Source organism: Balaenoptera physalus (assembly GCF_965194825.1).
Source record: "Balaenoptera physalus genome assembly, chromosome: 13".
NCBI lineage: Eukaryota > Metazoa > Chordata > Mammalia > Artiodactyla > Balaenopteridae > Balaenoptera > Balaenoptera physalus.
Window position 1 is genome coordinate 54231560 of NC_138892.1, and position 20854 is coordinate 54252413.

General features: G+C 40.7%; 1 protein-coding gene across 3 annotated transcripts in view; it reads left to right on the top strand.

Moving 5' to 3' along the window:
• The first annotated feature begins 2176 nt into the window (after positions 1-2176).
• PPM1H (protein phosphatase, Mg2+/Mn2+ dependent 1H) overlaps positions 2177-20854 on the top strand; it is a 270652-nt gene continuing 251974 nt past the window's right edge. The window contains exon 1 of one of the 3 annotated variants that reach the window (XM_082422821.1): positions 2177-7460. In XM_082422821.1, coding sequence (XP_082278947.1) covers positions 7216-7460 — 245 coding nt within the window. In that variant the 5' untranslated portion in view covers positions 2177-7215. The remainder of the gene's footprint in view (positions 7461-20854) is intronic. The other 2 variants (XM_082422820.1, XM_082422819.1) reach the window with 2 other exon arrangements.

Below are 20854 nucleotides of genomic sequence, written 5' to 3' on the forward strand. Positions count from 1 at the left end.
TGCATAGACAGACTGCGTATTGGGTAATGCAGCCTGGGAGATGATTAGGAGGAAATGGTCAATCCTACTTCTTTCTCTACAGTGTCCCATATGCTGAAGAATTTACAAATCTGCCCAAGACAAATGTACTTGGGGTTTTACACTAACGTAAGCCCATGGAAATCAAGCAGAAGAGAGGGGCAGTTCATATGTAACTGAATAGAACCAGTGTATGAGTCTCATTCATGGCTATTCTTGTTCTGTACCCATTTAGAGTCAAGGCACTTGGGCCACTGCTTATTTTATTTGATATATTCCCTCACTTCCATGTCTGCCTGTCCATTAAGTAAATAGCACATGTTTCTCATATGCCAGTGTTTCTCAAATGGGTTCTATCAGAATCTCCTGGATGACTTGTTAAACTAGATTGTTGGGTACCACCCCTACGGGTTCTGATTCAATAGATGTGGGATGGAGCCAGAGAATTTACTTTTCTAACAAGTTTATAGGGGATATTCTGGTTGCTGGTCCAGGCAGTACAATCTAATATGCCGATTTTCCACAGCCAAACAATTAGAAGAGAATTGAGACAATATATTAATTTTTAAATTCACTGAAGTAGGCACAGGGAAAAATTTTGTAAAAGTAGGATATGTTCATTATGAAGGGATAACCAGAGTAATTGGGGTGGGTGGTCTTGCTTTTGAATAAAATCTGAGATTATTGCCATGACAGTCTACTTTGTTTTGGTTTTGGAAAGCTGACCCTAAAAGTATTCACAGGCAAGCATAAAAATTCTCTTTACTTTGATTGAAAATGCAATTGATGACAAAAAGGACAAAGCAACTAACTCTGCATTTCAAGATATTCTAAATAGCTGTCACATATACTGGCATAGAACAAAACTGATCCTTTGAGGGAATAAAAAGTAATTTGAGAGCGTTTATAGTTCTTAGTTAAGAAGCTGTCTTTAGTTGCTTGATTTCTGAATTTTTGTGAACCACATGCCCTTCTCTGAGCAAAAACTAATTTTCCCATTGAGTAAATAATCTTCATTGGCTGCTTGACTCAGACCACTATTGCCTTGGAAGAATAATCCTGATAGCAGGTATTTTTAAATGGCAGGAGAATGGCAGGCTAGATCACACTTAAAAAGAGATGTTAACATGGGAAGTCTTGAAAACAGGTTGGTAATATTATAATTTTTTAAAAGATATTCCAGTATAATAGAATTTAGAATTTTCATACAACTTTAGTATGACTTAGGCAGCTCCCAAATTAGAAACAAGTTCTATCTAAAAAACTGGAAAGTAGTTTGTTTGGAATTTGGAACAATTTCCAAATGACATTATCGTATTTATAACATTCTGAGGTTTCTAAGAAATTTTAAAATTTCGGAATCCATAGAAAATTTACAAAACCCTTAAGATAACCAAAATACCAGGTCTTTACCTGGAAAAGGAAGAAAAAAATCTTTCATAATGAAAAGTTTCTATTTGATGGAATGTGAAAGTACACAGTGGGACTGGGTCCTATTTCATTCCTAGCTGTGTGGTCTTAGACAAGTCATTTACCTTCCCCAATTTCAGTTTCCTCAATAGTAAACAGGTAGTGTTGATTAACAATGTTTAATTTATAAAGTGTTGAAGAGCACTGGAAACAACGCTTGTAAACTTTCCTTCCCTCACAGGGCAGGGTGCTGTCAGTATTGTAATGTAGGTTATTCATTTATTAACCATGCACCCTCTATCAGGAAGAAGACTAGGAATTTCCGTGTTTTCTATTTAATCATCAAAATAATCCTATGTGGTAGGTGTTTCTATTTCCCTTTTTGTAAGTAGAAATCAAAAAAAGGAAATGGTTTAAAATTTTAATATTAAAAACTAGTCCTTGGGCTTCCCTGGTGGCGCACTGGTTGAGAATCTGCCTGCCAATGCAGGGGACACGGGTTCGAGCCCTGGTCTGGGAAGATGCCACATGCCGCGGAGCGGCTGGGCCCGTGAGCCACAATTACTGAGCCTGCGCGTCTGGAGCCTGTGCTCCGCAACAAGAGAGGCCGCGACAGTGAGAGGCCCGCGCACCGCGATGAAGAGTGGCCCCTGCTCGCCGCAACTAGAGAAAGCCCTCGCACAGAAACGGAGACCCAACACAGCCATAAAAATAAATAAATAAATAAATAAATAAAACAAACAAAAACTAGTCCCTAAGGAAAAAATAGATTTAAGTAGAAAAGGTTGATAACTCTGGGCCAACATTAGTTATATCATATTTATAACTATTTTCTCACTGATCCTTGCAGCTACCCTATGAGACTGGAATGATTATTTTTTTCCATTTCATACATGAGTATTCTGATAATCGGCACACTTCAGGGTCTAATCTACAATAGGTATTATGGGACCAGGAATTAAGTGAGAGGGATTCAGGTTTATACAATTCCCGCATCAGTTACAAAGCAGTGGTTTCAGTAGGACAATGTGGGCATAGGATAGAATAGTCTATAGAAAGTGGCCAATGAGAAAGTAAGAGAAAAAGTCAGACATAATCCATTGGTTGAATGTACCAGATATTCTGAAATTAGGTGTCTGTGATCTAGAAAATGTGTGTACTTGGTGGTAGTAAAATTTGCTGAGACTCTATAACTCTGTACTCAAAAATTAGTTATAAATCTCTTGGTTCATAAGGAAATTGTTATTTATAAATGAAAGGTTTTGTTTACTATGAAGAAATAAATAAATCCCTCTTACGAAGTCAAAGATTTTCAGCCAGTACATTACTACATATGAAACTGGAATCTAAACTGTTTCTGAAGCAAAAGCAAGTTAATGTTAACTATTTTAATATTATATCCTGGTTGATATCATCAGGTTACCAGTTTTGTGTGAAGCAGAGACCCACATGATGATATTATTATGGCCCTGACGCGGGGAAGTGTGGAGTCCTAATCACTGGACTGCCAGGGAAGTCCCATCCATATTATTACCAATCTGGATATTGATTGAAGTTAGCTAAGCCTTATCTTATCAGATATCAGAGGTTAAGGAAGTTCTGCTTACAGGTATGACAAATCTTCAGGGATAACATAAGATCGTTAAGAAAACTGAGGGTATAAATATAACAGATTTGGTCATTCAAACAAGTTATATTCTTCTCTGAATGGATTTTTTTTTTTTTTTTTTTTAAGAATTAATTTACCAGGAATTCCCTGGCTGTCCAGTGGTTAGGACTCCACACTTCGACTGTAGGGGGCATGGGTATGATCCCTGGTCAAGGAACTAAGATCTGCATGCCCCAAGGCCCAGCCAAAAAAAAAAAAAAAGGAATTAATTTATCAACTGAGCCCTGAGCCCTATTACTTGTTAGGCATTAGGCTAAGTGCTGGAAATACAAAGATGAGTAAGAATGTTCTTGCCCTATAGGATTTCACTATCTAATGGGAAGGCATAGATAAACTGCTAGATACAATAAATACAAGGAGGCATGAACCTACAGCTGTGAGAGGGTTGAGTCCTGGAACGGCATTATTCATCCTTCTCCTAGCCTGACTTCCAAACGAACATTTACTTTCTACTTGAAACCCAAATCTCCTTGATTATTTTTAAATTTTTTGTTCCTATGTACCCTTCACCCAGTTTTCCCCTAATGTTGACATCAAAACTAAGAAATTAACATTCATACACTGTTGTAGTAGGTTGTGCCCTTTTTGTCCCCAATCTGAGAATTCCTCAGGCTTGCCTTGACTTTCAGAATCTGGACACTTAAAAAAAAATTTTATACAATTTTTAAAGGTTACACTCCATTTACATATATTAAAAAATATTGACTTTATTCCCCATGTTTTAAAATACATCCTTGTAGCCTATCTTATACCCAATAGTTTGTACCTTCCACCTTGACACTTCTGAAGATACCTGGTCAGGTATTTTGTAGAATATCTTTGGTTTGGGTCTGACTTGTGTTTTCTCATGATTATACTGAGGTTAAGGATTTGGGGAAGAATACCATGAAGTAAAGTGTTCTTTTCATCATGTAATGTCAGCAGGTATAGGATGTTAATATATCACTGCTGGTGATGTTAACCTCGATCACTTGTTTTAGGTGATGACTGCCAGGTTTTTTTCACTGTAAGTTACTTTTTTTCCTTTTGTAATTAATTAATATCTGGGGGGATTCCTTGATATTTTGACTGAAGAAATTATCCAGACCTTTTTTTTTCCCCTTGAAAATAGTCTTATTGATGGCACAGAGTCATTGAATAGCCAAAACCATAGTATCATAGGCCTAGAAATATGTTTATACAAAGAATATCCAAGTATAAGGTCTATGTATCTATCCTGTAAATGAATGTTCTATTAAAGTCTTCAAACTCACATTTTCCAGGGGAAAAGAGAACTCAAGAGAGACAAATGAAGGGTATCTTTTGATGACCGGAGCATACACACATGGTATAACAAACACATTGATTACTACACCATTTGAATTTAGGGAATAAATGACTAACTCTAAAGCTGGGAGCAGAGATAACTACCAAATTTGCACCTGTAATAGGTAAGAAAGGTACTTTTTTAGGGGCTCCCCTAAAAGTGATGACTACACCATTTTAATGAGAATTTACCTCCTAGCTGAAGCACTGATCTTCATGAATGACATAATTGAGGAGTAAATTACATGGAAAATATTTCTCTGTAAAATCCTGGGATGGGACACTGACCTTAGAGGTGGGTGTATAGCTAAGACAGTAGATTTATCAGTTAGCCGTGAACACATACTAAAGAAATATTCAAAGGAGAACAGGCATGGAATTCCTGTTTTGCCTGTTAGCAGAACAAAGTTTGCTGTGCAAAGTTAAAGATATGCCAACACTTTCCCATGACAGATAATAACGAGGTTACAGAGAAACAGTAAAATAACTACTTACAAAAGGTTGGTTCACAAATATGGCTAATATTACCAAATTTTATTATGCTAAATATCCTATTTGAGAAAAAATTTGGAAGCCTACAGAAAATATTAACAGTGGTGATCCTCTGGGGAAATGTTTTGGAGTCTTTTACTTTCTTCATTTACAGTTCTGTACTATTGAACTTTATTGACCATGACTGGGTACTACTTTTAAGTTGAAAAATAAATCCTTTTTCTAGTAAATACTAAAGCCTTGCCCTAAGGTGAAATGAAGGGAAGAACCTAGTAAATTCATCTCAGTAGAGGTTTATTACTGAAGTATCCATAGGACGTTGTTAAAAGGTAATCGTTCTACAACAAAAGCTTGAGAAGGGGATTCTAAATTTCTATGAGACTCAGTGGATGCCAGGGCTTGTGGTTGGTTGGTTGTTTAACCACTATATTGAGATTTCCCATTCAGAAGCAGTTTATAATTAACAAAGCAAAGGTTGAGAAGACTTGTTTAGATTTTGCATCTTTTAGAATACTGCCCCCAATTTTAAAATTAGGGAAAGGGGGCCAAGATAAAATTACATTTCTGTTTTGTGAAAAGTAATAAAAGAACTCATTGACAGGAATGGTATTTCACTGAAAGGTTGAATGTTTTTTTTTTTACATAACCATTTGGTGTATAGTAAACCAGAGTACCTATTCATGAAAAAGCCAAAGGGGAAAATGCCTTAAAAAATATTATAGATATTGAATAAAGGGGGATCAGTGAAGTTTACCCAGGCCTCCCCTAAAAGCCAGGATTCTAATTCCTTTTCAAAGAATTATCTTCCCATCCAAAACCTGGGCTGCTCCCCGCCCCCCGCCCCCCTCCATAAGGGGGCCTGTATTCCCTCCTGAATTCCAAGTGAGCCATTCAGCGCTTAACTCCACAAGTAACACAGAATCCTGGCAAATTACGTGGTAGGCAAACATAGGAACAGGATACAGAATAAGTAAACATGAACAGGATACAGCTCTCTTGCGAAAAACAATTTTTAAGCCAGTATTTAACAAATGTTACCCCCCTAATGAAGCACATTTATCGGTTTTTCACAAACATTTGTTTTGTTTTAATACAAGGTCAGCGCAAACTTTTATCGTTTGCAGACATTTATTCACTTTTACTTTAGCATTTGAGTTGCTTTGTTCTATTTAAATTCCTTCAGTTTTAAAGTGCCCCTAATTCTATAACAATGTTTCGAAGTAAGAAAAGAAAAGGCTGCATTAAGTGTATCAAGGGTCAGCTTTGAAAAGATACTTTGGTTTTGCTGCTATGTTGAAGGAAAATGCTTGTATAAATCTATTAAGCAGTTAAGCACTAGGTAAAATGGTGCTTGCTTCTGATTTCTTAGAGCTCTTTCGTTTTCTTCGCCATTAAGCTTATTCTGGGTTCGAAACAGGGTCTGCTCCGCAGATAATGATGCGTGTGGTGGTAATGAAAGAAAAAGAAAAGGAATTTTAGAAATGCCTAGGGAAAAACTTTTAATGATTTTTGTGCAACCACTGTGGGTTGTTGCTTTTTGTTTCTTGAAAGCTCCGAAATCTCTCACACCAGGTGTTCCTCTTTCCACTACAGGACTTGGAGCCGTCCCACCGGGATTCCACCTGTCTCCCCTTTCAGCTCCCGAAGTTTCCTTTCTCGAAGGCGTAGGCAGCATTTCTCCGCGAGTGGATTCCTCAACTGGCTTTTCCCGGAGGCCCGGCTCCACGTGACCTCCCCTAACACCTGTACCGCCACCAGCTCACAGCGCCCCCATCCTCTCCGTCAGGTACAGACCCGGCCTGGCTCCTCCTCCCCAGGAGGTCACGGTCCGGGTGCGAGCCTGGCTCGGGCCGGCAGGGGAGGGGCTGAGCTACGGCCCCGCAGTCGCTGGAGCCCTTGCGGCCGGATTATCACATGACTCGACGGCGGCGGTAGCCTTGGCAGCAGCCGCTCCGGCTCCGCGGGCTCGCCGGGTGGGCTCAGTTCCGCTCACGAAGGAGTCGAGCGCAGCGGCCGGGGAAGGGACCTGCTGAAGCTGCGGCCGCCCAGCCGCTCCCGGAGCGCGCGGCATCTCCCCCGGCCCGGCCGGCCCGCTCCATGCCGCTCCATTGCGGAAGTGTAGCGGGGGGAGGGGGCGGCGGCACGGAGCGCGGGAGGCCGGAGCTCGGCCCCCTGCAGCACTAGGCTCTGGGAGCAGCGCGGCGCGCCCACCGGCCCGGCTGCCCGTGCGCCCGCCGCAGCCTGCATGCCCCGCGCTGCGCCTCGCCCGGCCCCAGCCGCCGCCCACTGCTCGCACCGCTGCTGCCGGGCGCCGGAGTAATATGCTCACTCGAGTGAAATCTGCCGTGGCCAATTTCATGGGCGGCATCATGGCTGGCAGCTCAGGCTCCGAGCACGGCGGCGGCGGCTGCGGAGGCTCGGACCTGCCCCTGCGCTTCCCCTACGGGCGACCCGAGTTCCTGGGGCTGTCTCAGGACGAGGTGGAGTGCAGCGCCGACCACATCGCCCGCCCCATCCTCATTCTCAAGGAGACCCGGCGGCTGCCCTGGGCCACTGGCTACGCAGAGTGAGTGCAGCGACACCGGCGGCGCCCCTGCTCTCCTCGCGGCCCTTCCCTGCACGCTTCCAGCCCTCCTCCCTCCTTGTTCCTCGGCCCCAGGGCCCTCCGCTGGCTGCTGGCGTCCAGGCCTCGGCGGGCACTTCTTTACTGACACTGCCCATTTCTCTTTTCTCCTACTCCCCTTTCCCCCAACCGCGAGGGCGCGGCGTCTCCAGCCCGGGTTTGGGTGGTAGATGGGTGGGTGGCAGCGCTGGACCGTGGGAAAGCTAAGGCTGGACGCGGCTGTGAACCTGGTGGCTGTGACACTTGGAAGAAAGAGCGTGGAACAGCTCTGCTGAAGTTTGAAACACAGCAGGGAAATCTGGTATCTGTGCTCCCATTCCCCCCAAATCTTTGTGCCTCCGCGTGAAGTTTGTGGGGTAGAGCTTGGAGGAACTGTCCCTGCGCCAGGGTTTGCGGGGTGGGGCGGTTGTCGGAGCCCTGGGAGCGGCCGCGGTCCTGTGCTTGGTTGCACAGTTCAGAAGGTCTCAGCTTCTCTGATTTCAGCCTAAGAGCTCATTCGCTTCTCCTTTAGCAGGTAGGAAAACCCTGCGCCTTTAGTAAACGCCAGTACTATTTCCCCCAGTCCTTGGGGAGGGGGAAACTTCTTCCAGGTGTCTAATGATAGCGTTTGGTAATCAGTTTTGGCGATTAAGCGAGAGTTTGAGTGATCTACTATTTCAAGAACCGATTGAGTTAGGTTGACGACCTGGAGTGGAACTGGGAAAGGAGAGAGGACGGATTTTATTGACCTTCCCCCAACCCTACGGCTACTCTTCCATTGACCATTGATGACCGTCTTATGAACGATAGGGTAATGTTTCTTCCCCTATTCAGCGTTATGAAACTGGGAAACTCGGAAGGTGGAATTTGGCAGACCAGAGTTCCGGGATTAATAATGACCAGGTGGGTGTGCAAAAGTGCACGCAAACCCTTGGTGCCTGGCACACCTGCCCCTTTTCCTTTAACTCCATCCGCTCTATAATCTTGGCCCTCCCTTACCGGTCACAGCCTCGCCCGCTGATTGGTTCATCGGGGAACCAATCAGCTCTCCCGACGCCTGGGTGCTTCGATGCTGACCCTGTTCTGGTGGCCCGGATACCCCCGAGCAGGCCTGGTTCCCGACGCTCCGGGTCCCCGGGTAAGGGTTGGTTTGGGAGACGCTCTTCCTAGAATCTTGAATTCTCTTTTCTTTTGCCTTTCATTATGCAACCATTTCTCCACCGGCTGAAATAGAAAATATATATAAATGGGGATAGATGACTGGAGTGTGAAAAAACAGTGAGGAAACAGAAGTGAGAGTGATGGGTGCTAAAACAATAAAATTTAACACATAGTAAAGGGCAAAGCATGGTAGAGAACGGTGAGGTTGGGGAGGTAGAAAACATTATGCGTTTAAGGAGAAAGCTAAAGCAAAAACACCTGTGTGAGGGAAAAGTCCCTGCCAAAACACCAAGTACTGTTTCCTATTGAAAAAAAAAAAAAAAAGTTTAAACGACCATTTGGACCTTTGCAAGGCCAAAGGCAACTTGGAGGCATACGTTGTCCTACAATTCTGTAGGTGGGGGACCTCGTGCCTGTCAAAAACCTAAATGTGTAGGGCCCATCGTCACTCCAGTGGGTTCCCCAGGGCAAGGGCACCTATCTGAAGGGCAGAGAGAGAAGAAGAAAGATGTTAAAACACAGAATGTGGAAGCTACTTGGACACGTAAAAGGAGTACCTCAGTTAGCAGGAAGGAAAGGAAAGGGGAAAAAAACAACCCGTTTCAAAATGTTTGGATCCTATGACAAGCACACGATGTGCCAAGGGCTGTAAAGAATATAAGGGGATCTGAAATGAGCCTTGTGGGAGGGGTAGTCAGTTTCCTTATCTCTAAGAAGCTTGTCTTACCCTAGACTAGGACATGAGGGAGGTTCAGTTGTAGGTTAGAGAGGCCACTGTAAGATGTTTAATTATTAAAGCTAGTTATAAAAGTAGTACATACTTGTTAATTCAGGCAAAGAGCTGTATACAGATGTTGTCTTGTCACTTCCCTCCGTCAGATGTTGTACTGTACCACTTCCTCAAACTTTGAACTATAGTTTATCTTCCTGCAAAAATACATCCTGAATGATCAAAATGGCTGAAATAGGGAAGGCGAGAGACAGACAAGTAGGAACTGTGGTTATGGTCAGAGGCCACTACCAGTAATACTGCGCAGGATCTACTGGGAGGAGGAATTCTCTTTGTTCTGGAACGTACCTTAGATGGATAGAATTGGTAGGAAGATTGCTCAGAGTGGGGATCAGAGGGAGGGGTGCTCAGAGTCACAGCCTGAATCAGAAGCGGTTTGTTTACCTTTCCAGAAAGTGAGCTACTTTCTAAGCCTTCCTGGGGGGGAGGAATTGGCATCACTTGGTGACTGAAGAGTTAGAGGAGAGTTGAACTCTATCTAGTGTTGTTGAACTTTTGGATGGTAGGGGAAAAAAAAAAAGGTGAAATGGTCTATTTTTTGCAACTTACTGTTAATCCCTTTCAGAAGGAGATACTCTGTAGGTTATAGAACTAGAGAATTAGCTTAAGTGATCCCTGTAAGATTTGGGGATCCAGAAACGGAAGTTCCTCATTTATTCAGTATTGATTGGCATTGTGCGAGGTGGAATTTCCTGGCTCCTCAGAAAGCCTCCTATTGTGGCTGAGAAGTTTAGCCATTTGATTCAGGGCTGTATGCTAGGTTGTAAAGCATTGTAGTTACAGATAACCTCCATGGAGCTAAAATCTTTCCAAAAACATTGATTAGCAAGTTTTATTTTTTAGTTTGGTGTTGAATCACTGACTTAGCCTGTTAGACCCGCTCAGAGAGAGCCCATGGGAAACAATAGTCTGACCCAGAGACCTCACATGGTAGCTGCTTCCTTTCTTTTCCACAAGTTTAAATAACCACCCAAGTGCTTCAAGGACCCGGAAGTCAGTTCAGTTTTTAATGGGTTAGAAGGGCATTTTGACTTTTCTTCTTCTTGACCTTTTACCCAACCTCTTTCCCACTGATGGTCAGTTGGATGTAGTGGATGTGGAGTTTGTGCCTGAAACTACGACAGTAGATAATGCCAGAGAATGTGCAGTGCCCTGTATATGAAAGCATCATATTCAAGTTTTATCAGTGGTAAATTTCTTTGCTTGTACAGAAAGAATAAATCATAATTATAGTATTATCTTATTTAGATTATAGCTGTAACTATGCATTTTTTTCCTATTACCTTTCTTATAAAAGTGCCCCAGACATGGGTATTTAAAGAAAGCTACTTTGAGAGTTTCTGTTAAATGTGCATTATGTAAGTTATTTCTGTCTCACGAAGTTCAAGATTGTGAAAATTTTGTTGAAATCTAACCTTATTTAAATCCAGCAAACGGCCCACAAGTATTTGGATTTATTTTGGAATCTGTAGGCTCTTCCATCTCCCCAGTCATTGGCACTAATTAGCAATTACGAATAAATCGCATTAGTTGGCTGTGTATTGTTGATAGCAGAGAAACCCTATTTCTCCCTGGCCGCAAAGCTCAGAAATCCCCTGCCCTTTGTTTTTCCCTTCTGGCCTCCTCTAGCACACCCACCCCTCTTACACCTGGTAGCAGAGCTCCTCCCTGGGAACTCCCTCTTTGACTTTTGCAACTGAAGACCCTTGAGGTTCTCCGCTTCTTGTTGGATAAGGAGGAAAAGAAATGAATGGGGTGTGGTGTTGGGGGGCTTTCACTTAACAGAGCTCCCCATAGCACTTTTCTGAAGATTCGTGCAGAGTAGCCTAAAATATTTCATCTACCTTTTTACTAACCTGCAGAAGGTATTAATTTCCTATTTTAAAGCAGGTGGCTAAGCTCTCCTCCATTTTTCAGATTATAATGAAGTCATCCCCTGTGGGGTGGAGCTCCTGGGCTGTCCCTTTTCTTAGTCCTTCAAAGACTAGTGATGCTTCAGGCAGAGGACTTAATTATCGTGAGGGGTTGTGTTTATCCTGTGTTGCAGCCCCAGTTACATAGACATTGTCTCTGATTTTGCCCCACCACACGGTGCTTCCTTATTATATCAGTAGTTACATCCGTACCGACTGATAACTTAAAACTGACTGCATAATAGAATTGTTTTCTAAAAATGTATAATATTATTGAAGATAGTTTAGAAATTTGAGATATAATTGACATATAACATACTAGTTTAAAGTGTACAACATAATGATTCAATATATGCATGTATTGTGAAATAATCACCACAGTAAGTCTAGTTAACACCCATCACCACACACAGATACAGTTTTTTTTCTTGTGATGAGAACTTTTAGCAACTTTCAAATATACAATACAGTATTATTAACTATAGTCACCATGCTGTACATTACATCCCCAGGACTTATTTATTTGATAAATGGAAGTTTGTACAATTCTGTGTCTGTGAGTTCGGTTGTTTTCTTCTTTTCTTTTCGTTTTTTTAGGTAAGAAGCGGATTTATTTAGAGAGAAACACACTCCACAGACAGAGTGTGGGCCATCTCAGAAGGCGAGAGTGGCCAGTTTTTTTTTTTCTTTAAGATGCCAAATATAAGTGAGATCATATGATATTTGTCTTTCTCTGAGTTATTTCACTTAGCATAATGCCCTTAAGGTCCATTCATGTTGTTGTAAATGGCAGGATTTCCTTCTTTTTTATGGCTGAATAATATTCCAACATATATATGGAATATATATATATATATATATATATATATATCTCATATTTTTTTAATTCATCCATTGATGGACACTTAGGTTGTTTCCATGTCTTGGCTGCTGTAAATAATGTTGCAGTGAACTTGGTAATGCAGATATCTTTTTGAGTTAGTATTTTTGTTTCCTTCAGATAAATACCTAGAAGTGGAATTGCTAGATCATATGATAGTTCTATTTTTAATTTTTTGAGAGATCTCTGTACTGTTTTCCATATTGGTTACACTAATTTACCTTCCCATCAATAATGCACACAGGTTCCTTTTTTTCCACATCTTTATCGACACATGTTATTTCTCATCTTTTTGATAATAGCCATTCTAAGAGGTGTGAGGTGGTATTTTATTGTGGTTTTGATTTGCACTTCCCTCATGATTAGTGATACTGAACACCTTTTCATGTACCTATTGGCCATCTATACGTCTTTGGCAAAATGTCTTTTTGTATCCTCCACTCATTTTAAAAATTAGATTTTTTTTTTTTTTTTTTGCTGTTTACTTATATGAGTTCTTTATATATTTTGGCTATAAACCGCTTATCAGATATGTGATTTGCAAATATTTTCTCCCATTCGGTAGATTGCCTTTTCATTTTGTTGATGGTTTCCTTTGCTGTGCAGAAGCTTTTGAGTTTGATGTAGTTCCACTTGTTTATTTTTACTCTTGTTGCCTTTGCTTTTGGTGTCAAATCCAAAAACTCATCAGCAAGATCGATGTCAAGGAGCCTACTGCCCATGTTTTCTAGGAGTTTTATGGGTTCAGGTCTTACATTCAAGTCTTTAATCCATTTTGAGTTAATTTCATGTATGATGTAAGGTAGTAATTTAGTTTTTCTTTTGCATGTGCTGTCCATTTTCCCCAACACCACTTATTGAAGAGACTGACCTTTCCCCATTGTATGTTCTTGGCTGCTTTGTCATAAATTAATTTACCATATAGGCATAAGTTTATTTCTGGACTCTCTGTTCTGCTCCATTGATCTATGTGTCTGTTTTCATGCCAATACCATACTGTTTGGATTTACTATCACTTTATAATATAGTTTTAAATCAGGAAGTGTGATGCCTCCAGTTTTGTTCTTGTTAAAGATTACTTTGGCTATTTGAGGTCTAATGTGGTTCCATACAAATTTTAGGATTGTTTGTTCTATTTCTGTGAAAGATGCCATTGTAATTTTGATAGGAATTGCATTGAAACTGTAGATTGCTTTGAGTAGTATGGACATTTTAACAATATTCTTTCAACTCATGATCATAGAATATCTTTTCATTTATTTGTGTCTTCAACTTAATTTTATCAGTGTCTTATAGTTTTCAGTGTGCAGGTCTTTTACCTCCTTGGTTAAATTTATTCCTATTTTATTCTTTTTGATGCACGTAAATGGACTTGTTTTCTTAATTAAACAATTTTTAAAATAAGTTAATTTTAAAATTCAGTGTCTTTATAATTTTCTCTGATTTGCCTAATTTGAACAGAGGATTGATATTTTTCCCCCTTGAATTTATGCCATTCTCCCTCAGGAAACAAACAACATTCATCTGCTTCCGTTACTTCTCTCATCCAAGCAATGAAATCATTTCATTCGTATGCTGGGTCCATAATATAAGACACAATCATCATCCTCAAGAAAATCTTATGGCATAGTCTTTCCCCCTTTCGTGTCATTCTTTGAAATTAAATTGAAGTGAAATCATGGACTATTAAGATTACAAGAGACCAACACTGCGGGTGGGGGAAGTTGTTTGTTTTGTTTTTAATGTCTTAATGCTTCTGGGCAATTTCAAATCTCAGTATTTGGAGCCTTTAAGTCACACTAGAGAAGCAAATTGTTCTTTTCAGCAAGCATTATGATTAGCTGCGAAGTTCTCTGTACCTGAAGGTCGCAAGACCTTTATACATACCTGTATAAAGGTATGAATAAAGAAAAAATTATCCTGACACTTGTTAAAAAGGTAAGAAAGACTTTATTCAAGGCTATTGCAGTAGGGGCATTGTATTAGGGGAGAGAGATCAGACTCAACTCCAACTACGGCAAAGACAGATGGAAATTTATAACCCAAGAACAGAGTGATGAGGTCAGTGGATGGAAGATTACTAAGAGGAAACATCAAGGGTAGGGGGATTCTTGCTGAAGGTAGGTCAAGGAGTTACACATCAAAGGTAGGAGATGAGGAAATTGATCAGATATCAAGGGTGATCAGATTTGACTGCTAAGTAGGGACATAAAAAAAACCAAATTTCTTATTTACTATCATCAGTGGTTCATGAAATAAAGGATATTTTAAATCAGAAGTGTAGAGGCATATAATCTCAGCAAAAAGAACAGTTTTTAGTTTTTTGAAAATGCTATGCTCGTAGTTTTCTAATTTTTCACAGACTCAAAACCATGTATTTTACCTGTCCTGGAGGATTCCCAAGACCCTTTACAGTTTTAAACTTTGTGAGTTACTGGGGTTAGGCTGAGAACCAGTGTCTTTCCTTCCAGGCTGAGGTTATTCCCAGTGGGGCCTGCTGTCTCCTTTATTGTGATTACAATTTTGAATTCCCCCAGTAGCTTATTATGAACATTTTCAAATATCCAGAAAAGTTGAAACCATTATATACTTAGCACCCGTATGTGCCCACCATCTAGATTCTGCAATGCACATTTTGCTATATTTGCTTAATCATTTGCCTATCCATCAATCCATTCTGGTTATTTTTAAGTGTGTATTTCTTTTGGTCCAGTGGCATTGATTTATGCTATTATGTTATTTTCCACAGTAAATTAAAAGTTAGGTTTGAGTAGCTTTGACTTTCTCAGTCGAGAAAACCGCCAAACCATTAGGTCCTCATCCATGTTGGGGGGGGGGGCAGGAGGGGACCCAGATTTAACTCTTACAACTTGGTGCCCTGCAAATGCTCACTCAGCCCGTACGCTTTCCATAACTTAGTACTCACATAACTGAGAGCTTTACATGGGGTCAAACTGAAAAGTAGAAATAGTTGACATCTCTTTGCTGTGCTCTTGTTCAATTAAATCAGTGGGAAATTGGTTTAAAACTTGAGTCACTCCTCTTTTCAGCCGGTAGCCAGTCAGGTGAATATTATCTGAGGAGTAGTCTGTTTGAAAAAGACTTCAGAATGTGTTGCCTGAAAAGTGCTTAGTGAATAATAAAGACACCATTGCGCTGTGTTTACCTTACTTCTGAAGCAGATGTAATCCACCCGGAAACTTAGGGAAATTAAAGTACTTGCTTAATTGCTCTTTTTCCAGTGAGGAATGTGAATCCATTGTGCTTTCTTTGTTATACTATTTCTGACTTAGTTTTCTTTAAATGACTGTAAAATTTAAATGCTTACCTGTATTTTCTTTCTATGCTTATTTATGAGAAAAAATAATGATACCACCGAGTTACATCTGTAGAGCTCTGTACAGTCCCTGCCATGTATACTTACATATAAGCATCTGTTATCCATGTTTAATAAAAGGAAAATGAGGCCCAGAGAGAACTTAAGTTACTTTAGAATCTCATACCGTCCCGTGATCCTAGTGACCATGGCTGAATCATTGAACCTGACCATTTGTTGTGTGAAATTTTTCGTTAATAAAAAGGCATCATATCCTCATAAACAAAATGCCACAGAAGAGAGTGTGTAATGTATTTAATTACTCAAAGGAAACTAATAAAGCCTAATCTCTAGGTGTCTTTAAATTCCGTAAGGGCAAATTAGCACATCAAGTTTTGTATGAAAGGATGCTTTTCAAAGCTTTTAAAAATAGTTCTACTGAGTATAATAGACTTTTTAAAAATTAACTTTCTTAATATATGTGCATTTCCTGTGTTTAGCAGTCCAGATATTTTCAAAATTAGCATCTTTTCCTAACTTCAAATTGCTTTTTTCCCCCCTATTTTAATGTTTTTGGAAACCCTGTAAATCTTAAAACCAATCTGTACATTTTATGTAGTGATGTTTTTCTAAAGTTAATAAATAGATCATGTGTTTTACTATTAACAGCTACTTAGACATGAGGAAATAGACTGAGGAATTCTGGATAATGGGGCCCAAGTCCTGAGTCAGGTTTTATGAGACAGTACTTTTAAAAATTACTTTGGGAGTTCTGTTACCTAAGTTCTTACTTCTTACTTAAGCACAATCAAGTCTGAATGGGAATGTTTCAACTTCGAGGGCCAGCAAGGCCAGCAGTGCCCAGAGTGGCCTTCGTTCGCTGGTCCTTGGCCTCATGGGCTCCTGCCGGGCTGTCTTGGGGAGTGCATGCCTCGGCGTCTTGGACTAGTCGGGTCTAATGGAGCCTTGCTGGCTGGCTGGGCTGTGTAATGAATCATTGCAGGGCTGTGGGGCTGGCAGAGAGATCAATTATTTGCCAAGCTGAGAGGGCTGAAGTGATTTGTGTACTCTACTGTCCTTTCAGGGAGTTGACAGACAGACATTTAAGCTATTGAAGAAGAGTGCCTTTCTACCAGATAACCTTTTTCACATAAGCATAGGAGGGGAAAAAAATCTCAAGTGATAAATTGATTTTTTAAATAAAAGTGCAGTGAATTATTGAATTGCTATATTTAAGCGGTTGGCCACTGTGTACTAATAGTCATTCTTTACCTTTTTGAAAAGGTGAACATTGACAAGTTATGTTTAGAACACACAACTGGCAAAAATAAGAGATAGAAAATAAATGCTTAGTAGGAAGCAGATTTTAAGGGACGCTGAATATGAATAGCTCGTAAGAGAATGTCAGGGGACGGAGGGAACCAAACTGGTATTACTCTAGAAAGAACTATTAAGTGGGTTTTTTGTTGTTGTTTGTTTTGTTTTTGTTTTTGTTTTAATACAGAAGAGGAAATAGCCACAGTATTTTGTTGCCAATATATAGCCTATGAGGATATTATAGCCTAAAATATATGTTTGGGAAAAACCAAGCGATTTTTTTAGCCTTTACCCCGTAAAGTAGGGTTTAGAATAGAGCCAAAGAGCCAGATTAGATGGCCTCTTGGCACCCTGCCCTGTGGTTATTAATAATGGGGCCATGCTGCCTGGTCGTTAGAACCAGGTGTCCAGAGCTGGGCTGGTGATTCAGTGCAGCAGCAAATGGGAGGAAAAGAAGAATCGGCAACTCAGACTACAGCAGCTGGTGTTTATTTTTTAAAATATCCAGGTGCTCAGATGGGAATGGCAGGGGCCTGTCGTTGAAGCCCTGCCTCTTCTCCTCTCTCTGTGTCCCTGGTCATCAGGTCGGTGCTGACAGCGGCCACTTGGCCACGCTGGCCCTTTCCCACCTCGTATACCACCTGAAGCCCTGCCTGCTGCCTTGCCATCCTCAGGGCACCACGAGGTGTCATTGGTCTTGGGTGTCATGGGTCTTGGGTGTCATGGGTCTTGGATGGTGCTGTGGATTCCCTCCGGTCCTGCTTCCCAACCTTCTCACTATTATGGACCCATTTATTTATTTATTTCCTTGGATGGATCCCTCATGAACGATTTTGTCCAGCAAGCTGTATAAATTAAGTATTTCTGCCCCTTAACATTTTTTTAACCAGACACAGTATTTTCTAACCAGTAGGAGGGGTGGGTGTGGTAATAACATTTAAGCCAAATGCAAAGGATTAACCTTTGTTTCAGTTACTGTATGAGAGTCCTTACTGCGCACAACCTATTTTTCATCAGCTTTTTCCCCTTCAATATTTAAAATAGCTTAGGTCTGTTATTGCTGCCTTCCCTGATTCGTAAGGAGCATGGACCACAAGTTGGAACTCTGCTGACAGGCTTGGCTTTTGTACCATCCCTGGGTTTTCAGCTCAGACTCATGTCAAGATTATTTTGTTTGGGATTCGAATGTGTAACACCTTCCCAGAGCACGTTTCTTCAAAGTCCCCGATGTCCTTTTCCTTGTTGAAAAATGATGTTTTAATAGTTTTATTTTCTTGGCTCGCGAAGTGTTGCAAGTTGCCTGAGAAGCCTGATGCTTATCAGCTGTAGATTTAATTAAACTCATGAGAGAGTTTTGTTTTTCCTAGCAGAGTTTTGACCCTTGGGCAAAAGTTTATCTTGTAACAATTTTTTAAAAATTAATTAATTTTTATTTATTTTTGGCTGCGTTGGGTCTTCGTGGCTGCGCGCGGGCTTTCTCTAGTCGCGGTGCACGGGCTTCTCATGGCGGTGGTTTTTCCTGTTGCAGAGCACGGGCTCCAGGGAGCTCGGACTTAAGTAGTTGTGGCACACGGGCTCCACGGGCTCAGTAGTTGTGGCTCGTGGGCCCTAGAGCGTGAGCTCAGTAGTTGTGGCGCACGGGCTTAGCTGCTCCACAGCATGTGGGATCTTCCCGGACCAGGGCTCGAACCCATGTCTCCTGCACCGGAAGGCAGACTCCCAACCACTGTGCCAGCAGGGAAGCCGTCTTTTAACAATTTCTATCATCCACTGACTATGGGTGAGAAGAACTTAAAAACATCTTTAGATGTCTTCTAACCTGCCAAGGTAGAGGAAGGCATTGATCAGTCAGGAATATAGAATTAGTGTTTTTAAAATGATATGCTTTTTTTCCTCATCACAGAATTGATATGTGTGCACTGTGGGCACTTTAAAATTCTTATAAGTACTATAAAGAACATAAAAATTATCCATAAATCCTATCATTCATAATCAGCTTCAACTGATAATTTGTATCTCTAAGTACATTTGTATTTGTTTACAAAATGGGATAATTCTACATACTGATTAGTTTTTTCACCTGAAATGGAGTGACTATCGCTCCATGTAAATACATATTTTACTGTCATTTTTAATAGCTCCATTGTATTCCATTGATGATTTTAACATACATTTTTTTTTGGTGGTAACCAATTTTTTACTATTAAAAACAGTCCTGGGATGGACTTCCCTGGCAGTCCAATGGTTGAGACTCCCCCTTCCACTGCAGGGGGCTTGGGTTCGATCCCTGGTCGGGGAACTAAGATCCCACGTGCCGTGTGGTGTGGCCAAAAAAAAAAAAAAAAAAAAAAAACCAGTCCTGGGATGACTATCCTTGAAGCCGAATCTCATTAAACCATAATTTGAAAAGTGACATTTTTTCTGGGAAAAATGTTCACATTGGACTTCTCCAGTATTTCTAGTGACATTATTCAATAGTTTGAAAAGATCAACGTTCAGGGTGAACATTATTTTGAGAAATGGCAGTTACGTACTTTATTTTTTAAAGTACTTTACCAAAGTAATGTTTTTGGTGAGCCAGGCTTCTTTTTTATATTTAGGATTAAATAATTTGGTTTAGAAAAATGACCCTTAAGGACTAGTTTAAGACCCTATTCTGAAGAATTCCCCAATGATTCTGTCATGTCTTCAGAGCTAAAGGCACTCATTGGCTGTCATGCATTTGAGAGATAATTGGTGACATCTTTTGTTTTTATTTAATTGTTTGAACTTTTAATGAATAATCTTGAGGGTATGGGCATTGTTGTATACATTTTAATTCCTCTAATACTTAATATACAGCTATATACATTAATGCTCAAATATATATACCGGAAATAGTGGGGGGACATAATGAATATAGTTCTTTTAATTTCAAATGAAGCAAAGGTCACCTCTGTTCTATAGGCTGATTTCAAATTATGAGCTCATCACCTGGGAATATAACAATTACCACAACATTTGCAAATTTCAGACAAATGTCTGAATGTTACTAAGTGTCTCTTGGAGGCATTGCATGGTGTTCTCTGCATCTGGACTGCCCTGTGGGGAAACAGGGGAAAAATGCATTAGCTTTCTGACTCTTAGCTGGAGGTAAGCAGTGAGAACAGAAAAAGTAGATTTCTTGGTGTATATTAATGAGTGGCTGGGAATGGAAGTCTGTCTGTATGGATACTGAGTTCAGAAACCCACTGAAGTTTCTTTTTTTTTTAAAAATTAATTTATTTATTTACTTATTTTTGGCTGTGTTGGGTCTTCACTGCTGCGCGCGGGCTTTCTCTAGTTGTGGTGAGCGGGGGCTATGCTTTGTTGCAGTGCGCGGGCTTCTCATTGCAGTGGTTTCTCTTTGTTGTGGAGCACGGGCCCTAGAGCACGTGGGCTTCAGTAGTTGTGGCACATGGGCTCAGTAGTTGTGGCACACGGGCTTAGTTGTTCCACGGCATGTGGGATCTTCCCAGACCAGGGCTTGAACCCGTGTCCCCTGCATTGGCAGGCGGATTCTTAACCACTGTGCCACTAGGGAAGTCCACCCACTGAAGTTTCTGAACATCATCAATCCTTTGTCTGCCCTCTCACCTGCTCAGGTTTTTTTGTTTTTTTCTCTCCTTCATTTTCTTTCTGTTGTTTTTTTGGGGGGTGAGGGTGGAGGTTTGGTATATTCATAAGATGCTTGCTCATTAATCCTTTCTCAGTGCACAAGCTGAAGCATTATTGAATTAAGCACAATCTATGATTTAGTTCACCTGTGGATTAGATTGTTTGTACTGAAGCTTGCACTTTTGGTTTGGTATGAAAACTCAAAGTCACACAAGGTAATTGGTCCATTTCCCTCTCTGACCAACCCCAGCCCGATATCTTCTAACTCAAAATCATGTGCATGTAGATATGCACTAGTTAGAATAAAATTCTTTACTCATATTTAATTTCATTAAATTCTACTCC